This window comes from Petromyzon marinus, chromosome 16, assembly GCF_048934315.1.
Source record: "Petromyzon marinus isolate PM22_M1 ecotype Great Lakes invasive population chromosome 16, UKy_Petmar_22M1.pri1.0, whole genome shotgun sequence".
NCBI lineage: Eukaryota > Metazoa > Chordata > Hyperoartia > Petromyzontiformes > Petromyzontidae > Petromyzon > Petromyzon marinus.
In genome coordinates this window covers 1,081,329-1,103,316 of record NC_133682.1, presented here as the reverse complement: position 1 = coordinate 1,103,316, position 21,988 = coordinate 1,081,329, and the positions used below count along the sequence as shown (strand labels likewise).

The following is a 21,988-nucleotide window of genomic DNA, read 5'->3' as shown; positions in this document are numbered from 1 at the left end:
CCACACAGAGTGTTGGGGAAAGCGCTGTTGGCGAGTAGCGCCTGTGAAGGCCGGCACGGCATACGAGGGGATGGGTGGCCAGCAACACGCACGTGCACGTGGGTTCTATGCAATTGTATGGCTCTCGATGAGAGCTTATGGGTCTCTATAATGCGAGTCTATGTGTCTGATTTTATCGGTTTCGTTGTAAACTTTATGACTATGTGGTTAGTTTAACGCGTAGGCTTTGGCGACCAATATCATCCATGATAGAGGTACTCGTGACGAATTGGCACGATCTGTTTACGCGACAACCCTTACTAGTTGGCTGTGTCGGGTGGTGGCGGGTTTAACGACACAACATTTATACATTTACGCGATCTAACCCAAAAAAACCTCTGTTATGGATGACGTGGTTATGCCAATCCGTGGTTATCTGTGTTTCTGTGCGCGAGTCTCTTGGTCTGCGTGCGCGCCAATGGGCTCCCGTATCACTTAACGGATCTCTATGGGCCTCTTTGGGTCTCTATGCAAGTCTGCGGGTGCCTCCGTATTATTATGACCGCACATTAGACGCCAGCCCAGTACGCGTTTCTGGCAGGCTCAGCGTGGGGGAGGGGCGGGGGGGGGGGGGGGGCTCACCGCGGCACACGGCGGCGCTGAGCTGCTCGTGGCTGCGGAGCACGTGGGCGCGGTCGGGAGCGGCGAGCCAGCACTCCCAGAGCGCCGTCACCTCCCTGAGGCAGGGCGTCACCTCCTCGTAGTCCAGCTTCACGCGCTTCGTCTGCAGGTCGTCGTGGTGGGCTGCACCGGCGGTCAGGGCGAGACGGAGGTCAGGCGAGGGAGGGCGTTAGTTCGGGCGAGCTGTCGTGGCGAGTTGTGGTGATTTCTGGCGAGTCGCTGTGGCTCGGCTCTCTGCCCGCGCTCGTACCCTGGAGTCTCCGGTTCTCGCGGTCCATCCTGAGCAGCAGGATCTGCTCCTGGATCGCCTTGCGCCACCGCGTCCTCACCGCGTGGCGGTGCCAGCGGCGCTGCACCGCTCCCTCCTCCCCCTCCTCCGCCGTGGGGGGCAGCACCGGCACGTCCGACGGGCAGCCGTCCAGCGAATCTGCTTACCCAGTGAGTGGGGGGGGGGGGGGGGCGGCGATGGGGGGGCACCGTTATAGGGTCACCGGGTCATGGTAGATTGCTTGCACCAGGGCACGACGCTCACCACATCGTGCCACCGGTCTCTGTGTGCGTAGGTTGTGATGGCTGGGACACGTGTGTAGGGCGGAGGAGGAGGGTTGGTAAAGCAACTTTGAGGTTGGGAATAGAGGAGGAGGAGGAGGTTGCGATGGGTGGGAAGGAAAGGGTGGGCGAGGGTGCGGCGGTGGTGTGAGCGGCGGATCGCTGGTCGGGGTGACCTCTTGACCTGGGCGCGTGAAGGAGCTCGCGTCGAGCTCGGAGGCGCGCAGGAAGATTTGCTGCCTCCACGAGAGGCGGCGCACCAGCGGGGGGCGCGCCCCCCCACTCCGCGGCTCCGCAACAACCTCACTGCACGACCGCACAAAGACAAAGACCCCCCGTATAGCCTTCAACATCATTGGGGCAAGCGCCGTTGGCGAGCGCCTATCAAGGACGGCACGGCGCACACGAAGGGGTGGGTGGCCAACACCATGCCCGGCCGCCTTTGTCTTCCCCCATTGGTAATGTTTACACACCGCATCGGGTACTCGTATAAGGCCAAGACGACCTAGAGAAGGCCTCGGACCGGTTCAAATATCCACCAATAGTATTAGTCACGAGCGGGAATCGAACCTGGATCGTCGGGTTTGCAACGCAGTGGGCTAATCACTGCGCTACCGCTGCCCAGACACAGTCGCCGACATACGACACCGCACGATGTGATGCAAATGCAAACACGATGGCTCGAAAGCAAGAGAGCAAACAGTGAGCGGAGCGGCGTGCGTGCCCCGTGACGGCAGACGCGCTGATCCGGGAAATGCAATCGTTATTTAGGATAATAAAATACAATTCGTATTAAAACTACTAAAATATTTTTGTTTTACCAGTTCAGGCCCACTGAGCTCTATACTTGTAGCTCTTTTTCACAAGCGACCTGGCCAAAAATGACAGATCAACCAAGTGTCTTATCACGTGGAAATTTATAGCAGGCATATACTCTAAAAGCATGTTTCTAAATGTGGAGGGAACAAACCGGATAAAAATCCACACGACCACGGAGAGAGAGACACGCAAACTCCAAGTATGCAGCAGCAGGCGTCTAGGTGGGGATCGAACCCATGACCTCCTGTACACCAGACGAGGGAGTTTCGCCAGCCCCGGTATTAGCCGTGGCATAGCACCAAGGACAGGGGAGGAGAGTCAAGGATGTAATGCATGGGGAAAAGGAATGGGAGAGGCAAGAGAAAAAGAGAAGAGACAGAATGGGAGATGAGAGGGAAGGGGATGGGGAAGGAATGGAGAAACGGGAGCATGGGGGCACAGAACGGGGTGCGTTTTCACAGGGGGCGGGGGTGAAAGGAGAGGGGACGGATTCTGTGGGGATCCACGTGAATCTTGAGCTGACTTACGTAGAGAGATAAAAAACTATTTGGGGGGGGAAGCCGCTCCCACTGCGAGCTGCCTCACCCCAAACTCACCACTCGGCAACGGTAACAAAGACAAGCCAAAGACCCCCCCCCGTATAGCCTCTAACAAGCCGTTGGGGCAATAGTTGTGTTAGCGAGAAGCACCAATGAAGGCCGCAGGCACAACGTGAGCTCAGACTGGCCATGCACGCAGTACCGCGTGGACTCGCAGGGACTTGGGAATACAATGGCACTCCACGGCCACGATGGACATTCCATAGGTGGCCCATCGCTCACAGCCCCCGCCGCTGACTGATAACGGCTCCCCCGCCTCTCCATCGGCTCAGCGCTGGCGCCGTAGCAGGGTGACAATGGTCGTGTCGGAGTCGGCGCACGCTGGACTACAAACCCCGTGACCAGAGTTAGATTCCCGCTCACGATCAACACCAGCGAGGATTATTACCTGAACCGGTCCTAGGGCTCCCCCCCTAAGGGGGAGGGTGCTCACCACTACACTGCTGCTCAAAACGATCCCCCCCCGTATAGCCTTAACAGACTGTTGGGGCAAGTGCAGTTAGCGAGCACCTATAAAGGCCGGCACTGCACACGAGGGGGTGGGTGGCCAACACCACGCCCGGCCGCCTTTGTCTCCCTAGTGGCGATTTTTACACATCTCACCAGGTACCCATTTCAGGCCGAGTCGACCTAGGTGAGGGCCCAGGACCGGTTCAGATAATCGTCACTGGTGATGGCCGTGAGCGGCAATCGAACCCGGGTCGCCAGGTTCGTAGCGCAGCGTAGCGCTAACCGCTACACTACCGCTCCCCAGACACACACAGACACACAGACGAACACTTGGAGACTCTCACCGAGTAGAACAGGGCTAGAACATAGAAATTCCACAAGGAGGAGCCCGGGACGGGAGTTGAACCTGAGCAGCGCGAGTGTCGCCACTGTGCTGCCACCGGCCTGCCACGGCAGCTTGATCGCTCATTGAAGTGACGGCTCATTAACTTAACGACCGAGCCCAAGCATCCCATAGCAGACGGAGTAAGCTTAAGGCCAATGACTCATTAACCCAATAACCCACTGACCTGATAACTTATTAACGTAACGACTTATTAACGTAGAAACGCGACGGCGCATTAACTTACAGAGCTCCTTGTGCTGGAATGTTTCAGGAGGAAGCGACCAGATCCATGCCTGCAGATCGCGGTGACAGCAGCAGCTGCCTCTGCCTCCATTGAGTTTAGACAGCCCCTCCCCCTTCACTCCCCCCCACCCCCCATACTATTCCCCCCTCCGATCCCCCCCCCCACCCCCGTGCCCCCCCCCTTCCATCGAGAAGGCATTCGTCTAAAAATAGACGTGACGTCACCAGGTGTGCAGAGAGCGGAGCGGCCAATCCCCAGCAGGGAGGAGGGAGATGGAGGGAGTTGTGGTGGGGGGGGGGGATGGGAAATGGGGGAGGGGGGGAAGAAGGGGGAGGGGGGGGACGGAGGATGTGCCACGTCACCCGGAGGAACAAGGAGATGTGGGGACACGGGGATAGGGAGTTAGGGGAGTCACGGGGGACACGGCAGATACAGAAGTAGGAAGAAGGGGTGCACGGGAACACGCGAACCATCGGGGGCATGGGCGTTGAGACAGGGGGAGTCGAGGACACGGGACAGGGGGACAGGGAAACAGAGGGACAGAGAGACACGGAGGTAACGTTCCTTGCCAGGGGTGCAGGGGGACTTCCCCCCCCTCCTCCTTCCCACACCCCCCGTAGCGATTCTTAATTAAACTGTGCCGATAATCTCATTCCCTCGAATGAAACAGATCTCACGCGCCGCTGTGGGGATCGGTGAGGGTTACCGTGGGAGTGAGGTGAATGTACGGGTGAGTGGAGGGTGAGTGCATGGAGGTGATGGAGTGAGAGTGAGCGTGGGGGTGAGTGGAGGGTGAGGATGGGCATGAGTGTGTGTAGGTGATGGTGTGAGGGTGAGCGTGGGGGTGGAGAGCAAGGAAGAATGGGGACGTTTCACAAAGTCCACACAGGAGAATAACTTACAGCCCTTTGTCAATCCACTTCTGGATGAATGTTTCCCAACGCCTTCTAGTCACGGGATGTTGTGTTTAACCATACTTCACCATGCTGGTAAATGCGGATTGGCGAGATGGGAGGGGCTACCCAACCAAGCCCAGTTTGTAGATAGCTCTCGCCAATAATGTCAAGCCATGATCGGCTCCACTCGCACATTTCCCGAGTGCACTCGAGAACACAGACACCCACACTTCACCCAGTGCCGAAGCTGCATGCAAACTCACGCTTGCAATGTGCACCCCAAAAACAACAAGACGGCCACAACCACGCCCACGTAAAAAGTCACAAAGTGCACCCAAAAACTGCCATCCCAAACACACGCGTTGGGTACACTCAGTCACAAGCACATTTACAAACTGCACCCAAAAAAACACACACGCGCAGCCTTCACCTGTTCAACACAAACAGGAGCCTGTGGTCCTGTTTTTTGGGCACACCTTGTAAAAGTGACCACACACACAGACCCCTGAGGACCCCCACCTGCTTCGTCTGCGCGCCGCCATGGCTTCTGGGGTGACCGTGGGATGCCGCGGCGCACGTGGGGGTCTCCTCCAGGCGGCGGCCCCCTCTCCAGACCCCTGTGGGACCCCGGGGCGGGGGTCCCGGCCCCGGGATAGCCCCTCCCCGACCGCAGTCGCCTCCGGACCCCCCCGCCGGTATTTGGGGGTCACCAGTTCCGGGGTGTCGGGGTCGCTGCTGTCCTGGTCGTTGGAGGAGGCGGCGTGGGGGGCACGCAGCCCTCCGCCGGCCTGGGTCCCCGTGGGGGGGGGCCGCAGTGGAGGGGGGGAGGGTGGTGGAGATGTCGACTCCTGCGGAGAACACGGGACGATTCGTCGCCTCGTGAATGATGCCCATTATTCACCCACGCGAGATTCCGCCAATAAGCATCATTGACGGCCTTTATTTAACCCCGAGTAGCCCGGCACCTGTGGCCCTTGCGGCCCACGAGCCCCGGTGCAGTTCCACCGCCTGCGCATTGCTCTTGGGAGCCGAGTGGCCATAGGTGCACAGAGGTCACTTTACTAAGTTTCTACATCAGCTCGAGCCTCGCTTACACCACGCGACTTGCGTGTGGCCACCCCCACTCTGAACCTCTCCCCGCCACCGCCGCCGCCGCCACCCCCCTCAGAAGACCGTGATACCCCCACAGGCCTGTGACCCCCCCCCCCCTCGCCCCAATCACCCTGGAGGAGTCGGAGGTGAAGGTGTTACTCCGGGACCTGAGGCTGTCGCTCCCAGAGCCACTCCTGGGCTTGGCGCCTCCCTGCACCGAGGGACAAAATGACAGCAACAACCACAAAGTTCATCCGTGACGTCATCGTCACCACCGCCGCAGCCGTCGTTGTAGCGTGCCAAGATCTACCCACTGCTGGATGAAGGCCTCCCCCCCCCCCCCCCCAAGTTAGCCATTCTCTCAGCAATCCTGCCAAGTGAACGATTCATCCGGCTCAAAGTGCGAGCCGATTCCACCGCTCCATCTCCCGTGGAGGACGTCGTCAAGGCTGCGGTGCCAACCTTTGTCTGTGATTCACGAGTGACTCTCTCTCTCGCCAGCCATCCCGCCCTGCCAAACCCCCCTCCCCTTCCTTTGCCGAGCAGGAAACCTGCAGTTTGTTCTCTAGTCCACGTGTTCCTCTTTCTCCAGTGTCCATTAAAGACGTCAACATGCTCGCCAAGGCTATCAATGGTGCACCAATCGATGAATGGTATCGCGAGGATTAACGTAACATTGTAACGTGGTGTGGAGTGGTGGTGCGCTGGATAGCGCACTGCCCTATGAATTTTACCGACCTGTCGCCCTCACTAGACCAATCAATCGGGACTGACCAGCACACGTAGAGGGAGGCCTTCATCCAGCAGTGGATTGGCAACGGACGGTACTGATTAATAGTCATTTATATTAAGAAATTACTATTAAATAAAGGCTATACAAATATGGCAAACATTAAAAGTCCATACTCCTTGGTTCTTTCGGTAAAGTCACGTAGGTATTTATTTTACTTTCTGACCTACGTGATTTTACCGAAAGAACCAAAGAGTATGGATTCCTGCAGTCACGAAAGCTTCAAATCAAGATTAAAAATACGTAATTAACATGTTTCCAAATTTAAAAAAAGATATCGTTGAAGTAGTAGGTTGCAGTTTCATCCAGCAGCGGGTTTGAGCACGGCTGAAGCAGAGGAGGAAGATGAGGATGTTATTTGGGTTGGTGCAAGGTAAATAACTGTGCCCTTTAAAGGATCGGAAAATGTGGAAATTGAAACGGAGCAAGAGAAGAACCACACAGCGCGGTTTCAAACGTTCGTTATTATAATGGCGCGGGGTCAAAGGTCAACCGAGATAAACAGGGCAGCAGCCTCGTGCCCACATTCCTCCCCCCCCCCTCCTTTCAAACACTCCACACCGCCACCAAAACTCCCTCCCCCACTCTGTACGCACTCATCGATCCCTCCAGAAACACTCGCTTGCTCCACACACAAAGACACTCTCCAATAACCACGCACACTCTGTACAAAAATTACTTGCCAAACATAGCAACACTCTCCGATCTGTACTCGGTTTGCAAAGCGCACAAACGCTCTCCACTTTGAATCTTCACGGAAACACTCCCCAACCCAGCTCTCCGGCGTGTTTAAGGGTCGTACCGCGTGTCGTTCGGCACGATGTCAGACGTTTCGCTCAACGGCCCAGAAGCTCCTTCGGCTCCCCGCCACCCCCCGTGAGAATGGACGCCGCTGCTTCTCCATGCAGCCGCAGCAGCAGCGTGGAGACCCCGACACTGCCTCTCTCCATCCCTGACCCCCGTGCTCCTATTCCTCCTCTTTTTCCCCATTCCTTTCCCTCTCATCCCCCATTCTTTCTCTCTTCCCTCACCCATTCCTCGTTCCCATGCATCACATCCTTGACTCTACCCCCCCCCCCCCCCCCCGCTCCTTCACTAGCCACAGCTTCTAACCAAAGTTTACGAATCAAAGTGGTGAAGGGTGGCCGGGCCGGAGCGCTCTCTCCACTAAACTGCACGTGACAGTGGTAATCAGCGCAGCACTGTTCCCGCAGAAGCAAGGCATTGCGGTGGGGGGGGAGGAGGGCGTCAACCGTGCAGGTGGAGTGGTGGAACCGGCTCGTTCTGCAAGCGGCCGCGTGGATCGTTAACGCGTTGCAGGATCGTGAGGGGGTGAACGACGCGCTTGGGCAGACCTCTATCCGGTAGTGGATAAAGCATGCTGATGATGACGATGGCCGATACCCACTTGTACACTCACACACTTGCACCCTCCCCCATGGAGACACACCCATTCACACACACAAAGACAAACAGACTGCTGGGGCAAGTGTTGCCAGCGAACACCCTCAAGGGTGGCATGGCACACGAGGCGGTGCATGGCCAGCACCACACCTGGCCGCCTTTGTCTCCCCGGTGATGATGTGTGACACTCCACAGCAAGTGCTCATCCTGAGTGCTGATTAATCAACATAGCTGGGAGGCCCAGAGCCGGTTCACATTTGTCACCAATGTGGCCCGCGGGGCCACGGGTGGGACTCGGACCGCAGGGTTTGTTGCGCGCTATCCATTGCACTACCGCTCCCCATATGAACACACACACACACGAACACACACGAACACACATGCATACACAAAGACAAAGACCCCCCCCGTATAGCCTGTAAAAGACTGTTGGGGTAAGTGCTGTTAATGAAGGCCGACACGGTAGATGATGGGGTGAGTGGCCAGCACCACGCCCAACCGCCATTGTCTCCCTAGTGGCGATGTTTACACCCCGCACCAGGTACTCATTTGACGCTGAGTCGACCTAGGGGAGGCTCAGGACCAGTTCACGTAGCCCTAAAATCCATGCAGCATCAATCTCCAGTCCACACAGAAACTCTCTCTCTCCTCCCTGCACTGGCTCTCCCCTGCCCACTCCCTCACCAGCGCCGAGAAGATGTTCTCCAGGGAGGTGGCGAGACCTTTGGAGGCCTTGCTCTTCAGGAATTCCAGTTTGCCTAAACCGCCTGAGCTCTGATGATGCTGCTGCTGCTGCTGCTCTTGCTGCTGCTGCTGCTGCTGGCCCGAGCTTCTGTGGCTCCGCGTGGGCTCCTGCACACAGCAGGAAGCAGGAAGGAGCGGTGGTTTTACCCAAACGCGCGACGAGAACGACGCTCGCTGTGCCGCACAGAGCGTGTGACGTGGCGGTGGGGACAGCAAGGGCCCACAGGGCCACGCGCGGCCCACGACTTCACAACCCGGCGTGGCGCGTACCCGCTCCACACCTGTGCACGTAGACGCGTGGACGTCCATGTGCGCGCGTCGCCCTCCACGCCTCGCCCTCCACCAGCGTCGTCCCTCCTCGCATGGACACCAGCTGGGGGGGGATTGATGGAAATGCGGATAGGGACAGATCAACAGATCAACAGACTGGAGTGAAACGTCGGACATTACACCAAACGACGCGCAGTATAATCCGAGCATGCACCTCCAGGCATGTAGGGGTGGCTCCCGGCCTGTTCCGTACCGTGTGCTGGCCGGGTGGTTGTGGTTGTGGTTGCCCGCGTCTCCGGCCCAGGCCTGCGACGGGCGACGTTGTTGGCGGCCGCAGATTGGAAGGCCTGCCTCAGCGTCATCATGATCTCATCCACCTGCAGGGCGACACGACAAAGACATGACAAAGGTCCCCCGTATAGCCTTGTGGCAGGCTGGTAGGGCAAGTACTGCTAGTGAGCACCGGTGAAGGCCGGACCAACTGCACGACGGGGTGGTGTGGCAATAACCGCGACCTGCCGGCCGCCTTTGTCTCCCCAGGACTGATGTTTTACACACTACATCAGATATTCATTCAAGGCTGAGTCGACCTAGGAGAGACCAGGACCGGTTCAGATATTCGTCACCCGATGTTGGCCATGGGTGGGAATCGAACTCAGGTGGCCAGGTTCGTCGCGCAGCACGCTACCCGCTACGCTAACGCCCCCCCCTCCCCCCTCCCCCACTACACTACACGAAGGACACTCCACTCCACATCCTCCGTGTAGCCTTTCACACTTTTAGGGCAAGTTCTGTGAGCGAGCACTTCATCATCGTGGTCTTAATCATCATCACCAGGAGGAGGAGGAGAAGATCCAGGCACAGGTCTCTCTACCCAAGCGTGTGCCCTCTGCTGCCACATGGACCTACTACGTTACCCCCCCCCCCTCACCTGCGTACCCGAGCCAATGAGCACGCAGTGTCGCTTCCAACCCGAAACCCCACGAGCACGCGCGTAACACAGCCCCCCCCCCACCCCACTGGGCTGGAGTAAACACACGAGGACTCTCAAAGGCCCTCCTCGCTTGGGTAAAGGTCAGCACATGAATGAGTGACTTGAAACGCCGTGCGTGACATCTGTTCGGGGGCGCTGGCCTGCGTGCGTGCGCTGCTGCTGATCCTCCTCCTCCGTCGCGGAGTGAAAGGAGGAGGACGAACCGCGCACGCTCGCCCAGCTCGCTCGCCAGTCAGTGCCGGTGGGTGAAGGCGGCGAGCATAGCAGTACCGTGCAAGACAACCAACTCGTATTGCTGCACTGCCCTCTGCTGCCCACTACCTAGCCCCCAAAACGCCCACAGCACCTGCTGAACATAACACTTGGTGGTGCTGCTGCTGCGTTGACAGTGGTGCCCCAAGGCCCCACAGCGACGTTTCGAGCAATGGCTCTTCTTCATAGCACATGAATAAGGGGCATTGCCCAAAACGTCGCCTAGTATGTATGTTTTTCTTCCTTTTAAGGCCACACACGCGGCGGTGTTGTTGACGAGTGTGCCGAGTGCTTTTAGAACAGCTGTTCGGGCACTGTTAGTGGCCCATCCAAGCACTACCCAGGCTCGAACCTCCTTAGCTCTACGTGATTTGGTCACAAGCGGAGAGACTATGTAACCTACAAAGAACCTGGAGCAACACGGACGTCCCACTTAACCGAATCACACACAAACCAATTTCCGTGGCAAAACGTGTTAAATTCCGCACAACCTTCAATAGCCCGCAGCGTCGCGTATTACATCTTGTTTTCCTTCTAAGTCCACACACACACTTGTGTTGTTGTTGTAAAGTGTGCTCGTACACCACTGCCAATGCAGCAGCTCGGCAAGCATCGGCAAGCGAGCAATGTGCTGGACATTTAATTTGATGGACGAGTGGAGCCAGGTCAGGCTGGACGTTGAACTCCGCTCCGGGGTTTCGTAATTGCAAAGGGCGGACGCCACGAGGCGGTGGTTGCTGAAGTTGATCGGGAGCGCGATGGGCAAGCAGAGGCGACGTTGCCGCTGATCACGCGGCGAGGACTTGCAGGGATGTAACCGGACCGGTTCTCCCGCTAAACGACCGCATGGATTTCTCGGCCCGGGAAAACCCGGGATGGAAATTACAGTCCTCCTGACCTGGAGCCAGTCCCAGCCATTATCTTTCAACGACTCAAGGCAATCGTCAGCAACAACACTGTGTGGTGACGTTAATAAGATATATAATAGGCGACGTTTCAGGCAATGACCCTACTTCGTGGCACTTAAATTGTATCCGAAGTTTCATATTGGGCCGGTGTTATTGACCGATGAGTTGTTTGTTAATTGTGTGTGTGCATCATTACCAAGGTAGCAGCGGCAGCAGCAGCAGCAGCAAATATCTAGTTTCCATTTAATTGAGTATACAGTCGTATTATTAAGCACCTGGTGATGCCGAACAACCTCCCGCCAGCACGAGCGAAACGTCGGACATCGTGCCGACCAAACACGTGGGGACGGGAGTACAACTCGAAAACACAACAGAGAGCAGCTGTAAGTAAGCAGCACAGGGCTGCGACAAGCCGTGCGCAGTTGGCACTTACATTCATCCTGGTGTCGAACCCAGGCTGGGGGCAGGGCTGGGTGGGTCGGTGGGGGAGGGGGTCACTGAGGGGTGGACGCGCGGTGGTGAGGATGAGAAACGCGCCGCTGCCGAGTCGCCGCTCGCGCCCAAGTCGCGATCACAGCCCCGAGACGGCAAAACGCGGGCGGGAGCGAGGGGGGAGCGAGGGCCAAGCAAGCGCAGAGAGACTGGCGGGCGAGCACGGAACCGGTTTGCTCTGTTTGGTTGGGGCTGCGTGACCCCCCCCCCCCCACACTACCCCCCCCCCGCACTATTCCCCCCCCCCCCCCAACTACTCCACCTCCCCCCCACTACTCCACCACCCCAAACCTCTCCCCCATGTCACCCGCCGCGTGGATGATTCACTCGCGCTCGCCGTCTCTCTTTAGTGAATCTTACGGCCGAGGAGGGATGGGACTGCCCCCTGCCCATTCATCAGGAGGAATGAGCGCACACACACGCGCGCGCACGCAAGTATGCATCACAAACAAATTCCAGCATCACAAATAAATGCCCACATTCCCCCCCCCACCAAGCCCCCTCCCCCCCCCCCCCGTAGAGACGAATCGCATCCGCGCCGCTCGATCAAAGGAGAAGTATAACACGTGGCGATCCAAGGGCAACTACTGTTAGTGATGAGTGGTAAAGGCACACGTGGGGGTAGGTGGCCAGTACCACCTTTGTCTCCCTGATGTTTACACACCGCAGCAGGTATTCATATATGTAAGGCTGAGTCGACCTAGGGGAGACCCATGTACAAAGACATTCATACATACAAAGACCACGGTCCTCGTGGGGGTGCTGGGGAGTCACGTGGTGTAGGGGGGGGTTAGGACTTTTTTTGCAACTTTTACAGTTGCTGATCAGCCACCACGCCTGGGCACCTTCCCCCGGGGCTGATGTTTTCCACACGGCGCTCGTTACTGATTTAATGCGGAGTCGACCTAGGGGAGGCCCCCATAACAAATACACGAACAATGATCCCCTTCGAGCCTTCGCAGACTGTTGGGGCAAGTGCGGTTAGCGACCATCTATGAAGGCCGGCAGGCTACACAAGGGGGTGGGTGGCCAGCACCACACCACGCCCGGTCGCCTTTGTCTCTCCAGTGACGAGGTTTACACACCGCACCAGGTATTCATTTGAGGCAGAGTTGACCTAGGGGAGGCCCAGGACCGATTGAGATAATCTTCACTGGTGTTGACCGAGAGGGAATCGAACCCGAATTGCCGGGTTCATAGCACTACGCGCTAACCCCTGCTCCCCACACACATACCAATACCAATAATTGGTTACATGCACACACACGTACAGCTGGGAGGGGGGGGGATGATAGGGGGGCTTTGAATGTTTGGAGGAAGGGGGGGGGGGCTGGCTGACCAGTGACGTGTCCGTACACTGGAACACGTAGCAGATGTGCGTGCTGGTGGGCCCCGTCCCGACCACCTCCCTGCAGATGAAGCCGAAGTGGTCGGTCCTGGAGAGGCCCTGGGGGGTGGAGGGGAAAGGGGCGGGGGGGGTAATAAAAAGGGGGGAGCCAAGTGAGCGGCATTCCCCCGGCTGAGCCTGCCAAGTTGATTAGTGGTGTAAATCGCGGTTCATAATGGCCACGTGATCACGTGACCTGTATAGTGGTGGCTTGGGTAAGGGGTTGTTTCTGTAGGTGTGTGTGTGTGTGGTGTGTGTGGTGTGTGTGTGTGGTGTACGTGTGTGTCTCCTGACCCGCGAGCAGTAGGAGATGTCTTGGAAAGACCTCTCCAGCACCACGCCCTTGCAGTCGGGACTCACCAGAGTGACGTACGCCTCGCCCACCTGGGGACGAGGTGCACGGGGCCACTCGACCACTCGCTCACAAAATCACTCACACACTCTTCCCTTCCAAACACACACACAATGTTACCCACCCAATCACTCACCCATTTGCAACATTACCCACTCACCACACCATTCGCTCACCCAAATCGCTCACCAACCCCATCAACACTCGTACTGTCACTCACTCAAACCACCCACCCATAACATCACTCTCACATCATCCGCTCATAGCATCACGCACGCATTCCATCACCCACTCGCCCTATCGCCCACTCGTATCACCATCCACTCACTCCGTCACTCGCTCAGCACATCACCCACACCACAGTAGCACTCACCCCATCACTCACACTGTGTATGCGAGTGGTCAGATTCGCTCCCTCGAGACATCGAGATTCTGGCTCGTGGCCCGTGCCTCAATAATCGCAATTTCCCACGAGGATGCCTCCCTGAAATCTCACGGTCACGTGTCCCCCCCACCCACCCACCCACCCCCAACCTCACCTCCTTCTCACCCACTCCCCCCTCACCTGAACCCCTTACACATCCCATCAGCCGCACGGCCTTCCTTATGGACATGCACAATTTCAGCAGCACTGATTCCAGACAAGCAAGCTCAAGCAAAACGAGGCAAGGACACTTCCTCTCTTTATGCTCTGGGCTCCTCCTGGCCGGGGACGATCGGCGGTTCACCAGCATGGGTCCAAGCAAATCTCACTCGGCTGCTGACGACAGACTGAATGTCGAAACCGGCGCAGAATTTTGCTTGATGGGATGAGTAGAAACAACGGTTCCAACCACGTGTGAACGTTTGCCTGACGTTGCACGTTGACTGGGAACTCCAGACAGACGGACACGCGGGCAGGCAGAGCGACTCCAACACACAATTCAACCTGAGTGGGAACGCGCCAATATATACAAATATATAAAACAACACACGAAGCTAAAGCACCTGGAATAGCATCGTGCGGTCCCTCTGCGTGTCCAGCTTACTCCTCCTGGACCCCGAACTCTGCCCTCCACGGGGCCCGCCCGGGCTCCCCGCGGGGTCGGGGGGGTCGGCTTCGAAGGGGTCTCGACCGGGCTCGCAGGGGTCCTCCGGGGAGCTGTCCCCTTCAGCGCCGTAGCGCCAGTGCAGCGCCGTGATGCTGTCGTCGACAAGCGAGGGGGGGCCCAATTTGCCCCCCACTGCGAGGCGTCCCACGTAGAGGACCTCGAAACGCTTCACGCCACCGCCCACCTCGCCCTGCTGGTCGGGGTCCCCCCCCGGGCTCGGAGCGGAGGGGGCGGCGAGCGGGGGTCTGGCCGGGGTCTCCGACGTGCCGATGGGACTCGGGGCTCGGGAGAGCTGTGCGCGCGAGGACACGAGGAGCGGTGGCGCAGTGGTTAGGGCACTGCGTTGCAAACACGGCGAACAGAGAACGATTCGAACGCATGGCAGCAGCAGCAGCAGCAACTGTAACGGTGACAGCAAATATCTTAACCCGTCCTAGGCCTTCCCTAAGTCGACTCGGCGTTAAATCGGTACCTGATGCGGTGTGCAAAACATCAATCATCACCGGAGAGACAAAGGCGGCCGGGCGCGGTGTTGACCATGCCACCCACTCGTGTGCCGAAGTGCCGTCCTTGATATCGGTGCACGCTCGCTAACGGCACTTGGCCCGTGAGTCTGTTAAAGGCTATACGGGGGATCTTTGTCTTATGGGAGGAAGGTTTCTGAATCCGTATATTTATAAGACGTTTCGGGAAATGGGCCTTCATAGCACATGTGGAACAATAGCCTTCATTTTTCGATTTAAAGCTTTCGTGACTGCAAGGATTCATCTTCTTTGGTTATTTCGGTAAAGTCACGTAGAATGAGAATAAAATAATAAATTGATAAAATAAAATAACACAATAAAATTCTCACGACGTTTCGGCCACAACACAAGCGGCCTTCATCAGGTGAAGGGACGAGACTGTCTGGAGGACAGCGCTGGAGCGAACACAGCCAAGCTCAGACCGCGACTTTTAAACTGTGTGAGAAGAAACAGAGTGCCTTGACAAAGGAATTAGCATAGAATTTAGCATTGAAATACCTGAGTGATTAGCTTGTGACTGGTCACAGAAATGGCTATGTTAAAGTCAAAGCATACACATCCACAGAGGCACCTAGTACAAATCAAACAGTAGAATTTAGCATTGAAATAGCTGAGTGATTAGCTTGTGACTGGTCACAGAAATGGCTATGTTAAAGTCAAAGCCTACACATCTGAGCTATTAACAGCAACTGGGTATATACTACACTATATAATGAATACTATATAGTAAACCAATAAAAAAACTAAAGTTGAGGGTAAGAATCCACCTTTTTTTTTCGCCATATAGCATTGTGATATATAACGACTTATTGTTGGTAGCTTAGCTGATTGGAGAATATATAGAGTTTATTGATAACATTGAGGTCATTTATATTTTAGTTTTTTATTGGTTTACTATATAGTATTCATTATATAGTGTAGTGTATACCTAGTTACTGTTAATAGCTCAGATGTGTAAGCTTTGACTTTAACATAGCCATTTCTGTGACCAGTCACAAGCTAATCACTCAGCTATTTCAATGCTAAATTCTCCTGTTTGATTTGTACTAGGTGCCTCTGTAGATATGTAGGCTTTGACTTTAACATAACTATTTCTAGGACCAGTCACAAGCTAATCCCTCAGTTATTTAAATGCTAAATTCTCCTGTTTGATTTGTACTAGGTGCCTCTGTGGATGTGTATGCTTTGACTTTAACATAGCCATTTCTGTGACCAGTCACAAGCTAATCACTCAGCTATTTCAATGCTAAATTCAATGCTAATTCCTTTGTTAAGGGGTGCCTCTGTGGATGTGTATGCTTGGACTTAACATAGCCATTTCTGTGACCAGTCACAAGCTAATCACTCAGCTATTTCAATGCTAAATTCTATGCTAATTCCTTTGTCAAGGCGCTCTGTTTCTTCTCACACAGCTTAAAGGTCGCGGTCTGAGCTTGGCTGTGTTCGCTCCAGCGCTGTCCTCCAGACAGTCTCGTCCCTTCACCTAATGAAGGCCGCTTGTGTTGTGGCCGAAACGTCGTGAGAATTTTATTGTGTTATTTTATTTTATCAATTTATTATTTTATTCTCATTCTACGTGACTTTACCGAAAAAAAACAAAGAAGAATAGCCTTCATAGCACTCTAAGATATGGTTTAGTGTGCTCGTTAGCAGGGCCGTTGCCCGAAACGTCGCGTATTTAATGCTTTTATTTTAAGGTCATGGTGCGATTGACGAAGGAGAGTGCAGATCGGTAAACACGGAAACCGGCCCGTGAAGGTGAAAGAGGGAACGCACTCTTATCTCGCCTTGTCCACGGCCGCGTGCCACCGTGTTTATATGTAACTATGCGAGTCGCAGAGGAATGCAGACACCAGCAGAGTGACCCATCGATGAGCGATGATGAAATCTCAGCCGCTGTCACCGGCTCCACCCCCCACGAACCCCAGCACTCCGCCACCACTGCTCCCGGTACGATCCCGGTCCAACTTCAACATCTCACTCAGCCCTCCATGCCCCGCTCTAAGCTCTCATCTCACCACTCCCCTCCACGCGCTCTCCTGCCTCTCCCCTCTCTTCTCACTCGCCTCTCGAAAATGTGTGCTGCTTCTTAGCCCGCCCTCGCCATAGGAATGTGGAATTTCCACTACCGGCTCCAGGCTGTAACAAAGCGAGCAACGCCTCCACGCTCGATTGAGCAGGAAACCACCGACTCTTAATCCTTAATAAAGGTTTATTCATTAACTCCCACCAGCTACTCCCCCCCATCCCCCATTCGCTCAGGCTTAGGGAAGTCTTCATCCAACGGCCGATAGATCATGACCTATGATGATTGAAGATTTGGCTAACGTAGCGGCCTCTAGCGGATGCATGCGTGATAATATAATATTAATTGCTATGCGTGTGAGCGTGTGAAGCTAAGCCTTGCAGCTGAAATACACAGGTGAGGTTTAGATACATAGGTGGTATACAGGTGAGAGGCATGGATAAGATACGAATGAGTTTCAGACACAGGTGAGATACACAGGTGAGATTCAGATACACATGTTAGACACAGATTAGATACGCATGTGAAACGCAGAGATTCAGACAGACAGGTGAGATACACAGGTGAGATTCAGATACACATGTTAGACACAGATTAGATACGCAGGTGAAACGCAGAGATGCAGACAGACAGGTGAGATACACAGGTGAGACAAAGGTGAGAATCAGACAGGCATAATACAGCTGAGAGAAAGGTAAGAAAGGCGAGGTTCAGACATAGGTTCAGATACACAGGTGAGGTGTAGACACAGGTGACACGCAGGTGAGACACAGGTGAGGGACAGGTGACACGCAGGTGAGACACAGGTGAGACACAGGTGAGACACAGGTGAGACACAGGTGAGACACAGGTGAGGGACACGACGTGAGGGACACGTGCGCTTCAGACACAGGTTCACGCTCACAGGCTCAGACAGGTGAGAGCCGGACTCGCAGGTAAAGTGAGCGGCACTGTACACGGGCGCGCACCACGTGACGAGGCTGCCATCGTCACGCGGCTCCGGAGATGATGAGATGAAGATGAGATGGAGATGAGATGGACTGCACACAGAGATGCTTGCGCGTGTGTATATTTGAATCACATTCACGGAGATGTCCCGAGGCGGATACGTTAAGGCGCCCTGTGTGCACGCCCGCGTGTATGTGTGCGTCTGTGTGTGCGTGTCTGTGTGTGTGTGCGTGTACGTGTGTGTGTCTGTGTGTGGGGAGCGATAGTGTAGCGGTTAGCGCGCTGCGCTATGAACCTGGCGACCTGGGTTCGATTCCCGCTCACGGTCAACAACAGTGACGATTATCTGAACCGGTCCCGGGCCTCCCCTAGGTCGACTCAGCCTCAAATGAGTACCTGGTGCGGTGTGTAAACATTGCCACTAGGGAGACAAAGGAGGTCGGGCGTGGTGCTGGCCACCCACCCCCTCGTGTACCGTTCCGGCCTTCATAGGTGCACGCTAACAGCACTTGCCCCTACAGTCTGTTAAGGCTATATGGAGGATCTTTATCCTTGTCTGTGTGCGCGCCAGTCGGCGTGTGGATACGTACGTGTGCCTGCGTGAGTCGGCCTGTGTATGAATGTGGTGTGTAGGTCTGTGTGTGTGTATATGAGGATGTGTGTAGGCATTAAAGAGGCGCGGTAGAGTAACGGTGAGCGCGCTACGCTACGAACCCGGCGAATCGAGTTCCATTCCCGCTCACACCAGTGACGATTATCTGAACCGGTTCTGGACCTCCCCTAAGTCGACTCAGCCTCACATGAGTACCTGGTGTGGTGTGTAAACATCCCCACTGAGGAGACAAAGGCACCCCTTGTGTGCTATGCTCGCTGACAGCACTTGCTCCAAAAAAGTTTAAGTATATACAGAGCATCGTTGTTTTATAGTCGGAGTGAGTCGCTACGAGTCTGTATAGTCGCTACGAGTGAGTGTATGGTCGGAGTGAGTCGCTATGAGCCACCCACTCACCTCTCGTCTCTGCGCCAGTGTGCGCAACTTGCTCGCGAGCTGGCTCATGGTGGCTCCGAGGGACGCTATCCTCTCCTTTTGCCTCTCTGCTATCCCCTCCCTCTCCCTTCTCCTCTCCCGGGAGAGCGAGAGAGCACGGCGCTTTCGCGAAGTAATCCAGGCGATGGCGATGACTTTGAGCACAAAGAGCAGGACCCGCCTCTCTCTCTCCCTCTCGGAACACTCCCTCCCTCTCGTTTCCTCCTCTTACTCCTCCCTCCCCCTCTCCGCGCTCACCTGAGACCCTCGTGCGCCAAGGTGAGCGAGCACACCGCGCCCACTGCCATCCAGCCACTCGCATCATGAAGGGAACGATGGCACGGGGAGACGAGTGACGGATGATGGTAGTGGATGCCACATGATTTGATGATGATTTATGGAAATGTATTTGCGATGAATGGATGTGGTGGGTGATTGTTGGATTATTATGGATGGGTAGATGAGTGATTGATGTATTAGCACGGTTGGCTACGCACGGTGCAAAATAATTTAAATAATTAATACATATATGACGATCATCAATTATAATGTATGGATAATGAATGATTCAATGATGATAGATACAAAATAAGTCAAAATCACCGGGATTGTGAGACTCGGTGAGGAATTCACGGATTAAAGAGGACCATTATAGAGTCACTTTAACGGCCGGTTCATTCCACAAATTCCACGATCGAGCTGCGCGCTGCGGGCTGCGTGCATTTTCCATCGCGCATGGACACGTGCGAGCTCCGACATCCCAACGAGACTCGACATCAATCACAACACGCTGTGGAGAGGTGGCGCAGTGGTTAGCGCACTGGGCTAGGAACTCGGGTACCTGAGTTCGATTTCTAGCCACGGCGAACGTCAAGTGTAGAGCAATGATGTACACAAAGCAAGTCGCCACTGAGCAGGTAGGTGCGGTATGGCCACATAGGCCCCCATGACCGACAAGCCACCGGGAGACGTTCGTAAAGCAAGGGACTGGCGCCTACGAATTGTCATCGTGACTAAGGGCGACGCAGGAGCCAGCGGAGCGATCACCAACCGAGAGGAGCGCTCCCCGTGGAGACGGAGCGATGGAATGGACTCGTATGACCGTGACAGATGGCGACGGATTTGGGGGCAGGTTCTCATCCAGCAGTGGATATTTCACGACTGATGATGCACAATGATGTGGAATGCCAATATCTCATAGAGCCAGACGAAGGCACCCTGAGGACATGGCATGGTTAATGGTTAATGCCAACGTTTCAAAGGGGCGCACTAAAGTGCATCAGCAACCGGGACCTAACCCTAAACCCATCAGCAGTCTTTCGTCTCTCATGACTCACAGACACATCGCACGGTACTTTTTTTTTAAACACACCATAGTATTCCTGCAATGAATACTGCAAAAAAATGTCCCCATGTCGCCTTTAACAGGGTTTTGGCGCAAGTGCGATTGGCGAGCACCTACGAAGGCCGGCACGGCACACGAGGTAACGAGGGGGTGGGTGACCAACACCACGCCCGGCCCCCTTTGTCTCCCCAGTGTCGATGATTACACACGGCGCACCAGGTACTCAGTTTAAGGCATTGTGTATATAACAACCGCCATTCGCCACTAAGTGGCGGTGACGTCACCACGACGCTTGTGCCAGGACATGTGCACCTTGAGGCCACGTGGAGCGTCGAACGCCAGCTGGCAGGTCACGGGACAGACCCAGGTGCCACGGGTCGACTGACTGAGATGACTGGCTGATGCACCACCTGTGCCCCCTACTGTGCCAACCTGCTGTGCTTTAGCCACCCAGCGCTCCGCTCGTTGTTGTGAGCGTCGCTCCTCCGCCCTCCGTTGTTGTTGGAGGGCGACTACCTCCAACTGCCCAGTAGCGTCCTTCACGAGCCTCCTCCACAGAGGCCGATCTTGACACCGCTGGTACCAGTCATCGGCAAGTCCACTCAGCTCCACGTCCTCCTGTACCACATCACTCCATCTCTTCTCTAGCCCGTGCCGCGCCCGTTTAGCCCCCTCGATCCGGCCGAACAAAAGCTGTATCGGCATGCGGTGGCTGGGCATGCGGGTTACATGACCCAGCCATCGCAGCCTTGCCCGCCGGAGGAGCTCACCGATGGGACCTTGCCCAGATCTTTCAAGGATTTGTGAGCTCCTCACACAATCCAATCTGGTCAAACCCAGGATGGTTCGTAGGCAGGCCAGCCTAAATGTTTCTAACCGGCGAAGATGTTCCATTAGGGGGGTCCACGTTTCGCAAGCGTAGAGAAGGGAGGGAATGACCGTGGCCGAGAAGACCTGAAGCTTAGTGCGGAGCGACAGACCAGGTAGCTTCCACACAGTGTTACGCAACCGATGAAAAGATATTGCCGCTCGACTGATTCGGAGTGAGATCTCTGCTGTTAAACTGGAGCCGGTGTATATGAACACTGCAACACACACACCCCCGCAAACACACGCCCGGGGCATGCCCGCATACCGTGAATATAACAACACGTTGTACGTGAGGAGGAGGAGTAGTAGAGAAGGCAATAACGTAACGCTCGGCACACGGAGAAACGGATGGGAGAGGGAAGGGATGCCGGGATGGTAGTCCCCCAAGACGGACAAAGACGAGGGCACAGCTCAAGAAGAGCAGTAGGAAGAGAGGATGAATGACCGGGCCGAGATGACGGAGATGACGAGAGGGCGGTGATGATGATGTGGGAGGAGGGAAGAAAGGCAGCAGCGAGCAGGAGTGAGCGTCTGTTTTCACAGCGGGCGGCGAGGAGATTTATAAGAAGCTTGAGCCGGTTTGGATAGAGATTAGCACCACATTCCAAGAATAATAAGACGTGTTGGAAAGACGCATCCAAAACTTGTGCTCGGTGACATCAGTAAAGTTCTGCAAATCTGGCCGCACACACCAACAACAAAGTGGCGGTCGCGTTCACATGACGCTTGTGCCAGGCTAGGTGCACCTTGAGGCCTTCTCGTGAAGACTGCCCCCTTCTCATTTGCCTGACAGCGCCTTCACAGTAAATAATTAAATGCCTCCTTTCTCCGTGACGCGCATGTCCTACTCATTGCTATTCTGGACAGGGT

At 55.5% G+C, this 21,988-nt stretch overlaps 1 protein-coding gene across 4 annotated transcripts in view; it reads right to left on the bottom strand.

Annotated features, from left to right (window-relative positions):
- Window positions 1-19,107, bottom strand: part of LOC116943024 (TBC1 domain family member 1-like) — a 31,815-nt gene extending 12,708 nt beyond the window's left edge. Inside the window, exons 1-12 of one of the 4 annotated variants that reach the window (XM_032955624.2) lie at window positions 18,886-19,107; window positions 14,275-14,670; window positions 13,230-13,319; window positions 12,888-12,995; window positions 9,156-9,279; window positions 8,914-9,005; window positions 8,573-8,740; window positions 5,825-5,905; window positions 5,122-5,450; window positions 1,394-1,515; window positions 911-1,087; window positions 622-783 (exon numbers count right to left, since the gene is read on the bottom strand). In XM_032955624.2, coding sequence (XP_032811515.2) covers window positions 622-783; window positions 911-1,087; window positions 1,394-1,515; window positions 5,122-5,450; window positions 5,825-5,905; window positions 8,573-8,740; window positions 8,914-9,005; window positions 9,156-9,279; window positions 12,888-12,995; window positions 13,230-13,319; window positions 14,275-14,670; window positions 18,886-18,933 — 1,897 coding nt within the window. In that variant the 5' untranslated portion in view covers window positions 18,934-19,107. Of the gene's footprint in view, window positions 1-621; window positions 784-910; window positions 1,088-1,393; window positions 1,516-5,121; window positions 5,451-5,824; window positions 5,906-7,286; window positions 7,294-8,572; window positions 8,741-8,902; window positions 9,006-9,155; window positions 9,280-11,489; window positions 11,734-12,887; window positions 12,996-13,229; window positions 13,320-14,274; window positions 14,671-18,885 lie in introns of those variants that run through there. The other 3 variants (XM_076067391.1, XM_076067392.1, XM_076067393.1) reach the window with 3 other exon arrangements.
- Between the last annotated feature and the right edge of the window lie 2,881 nt (window positions 19,108-21,988).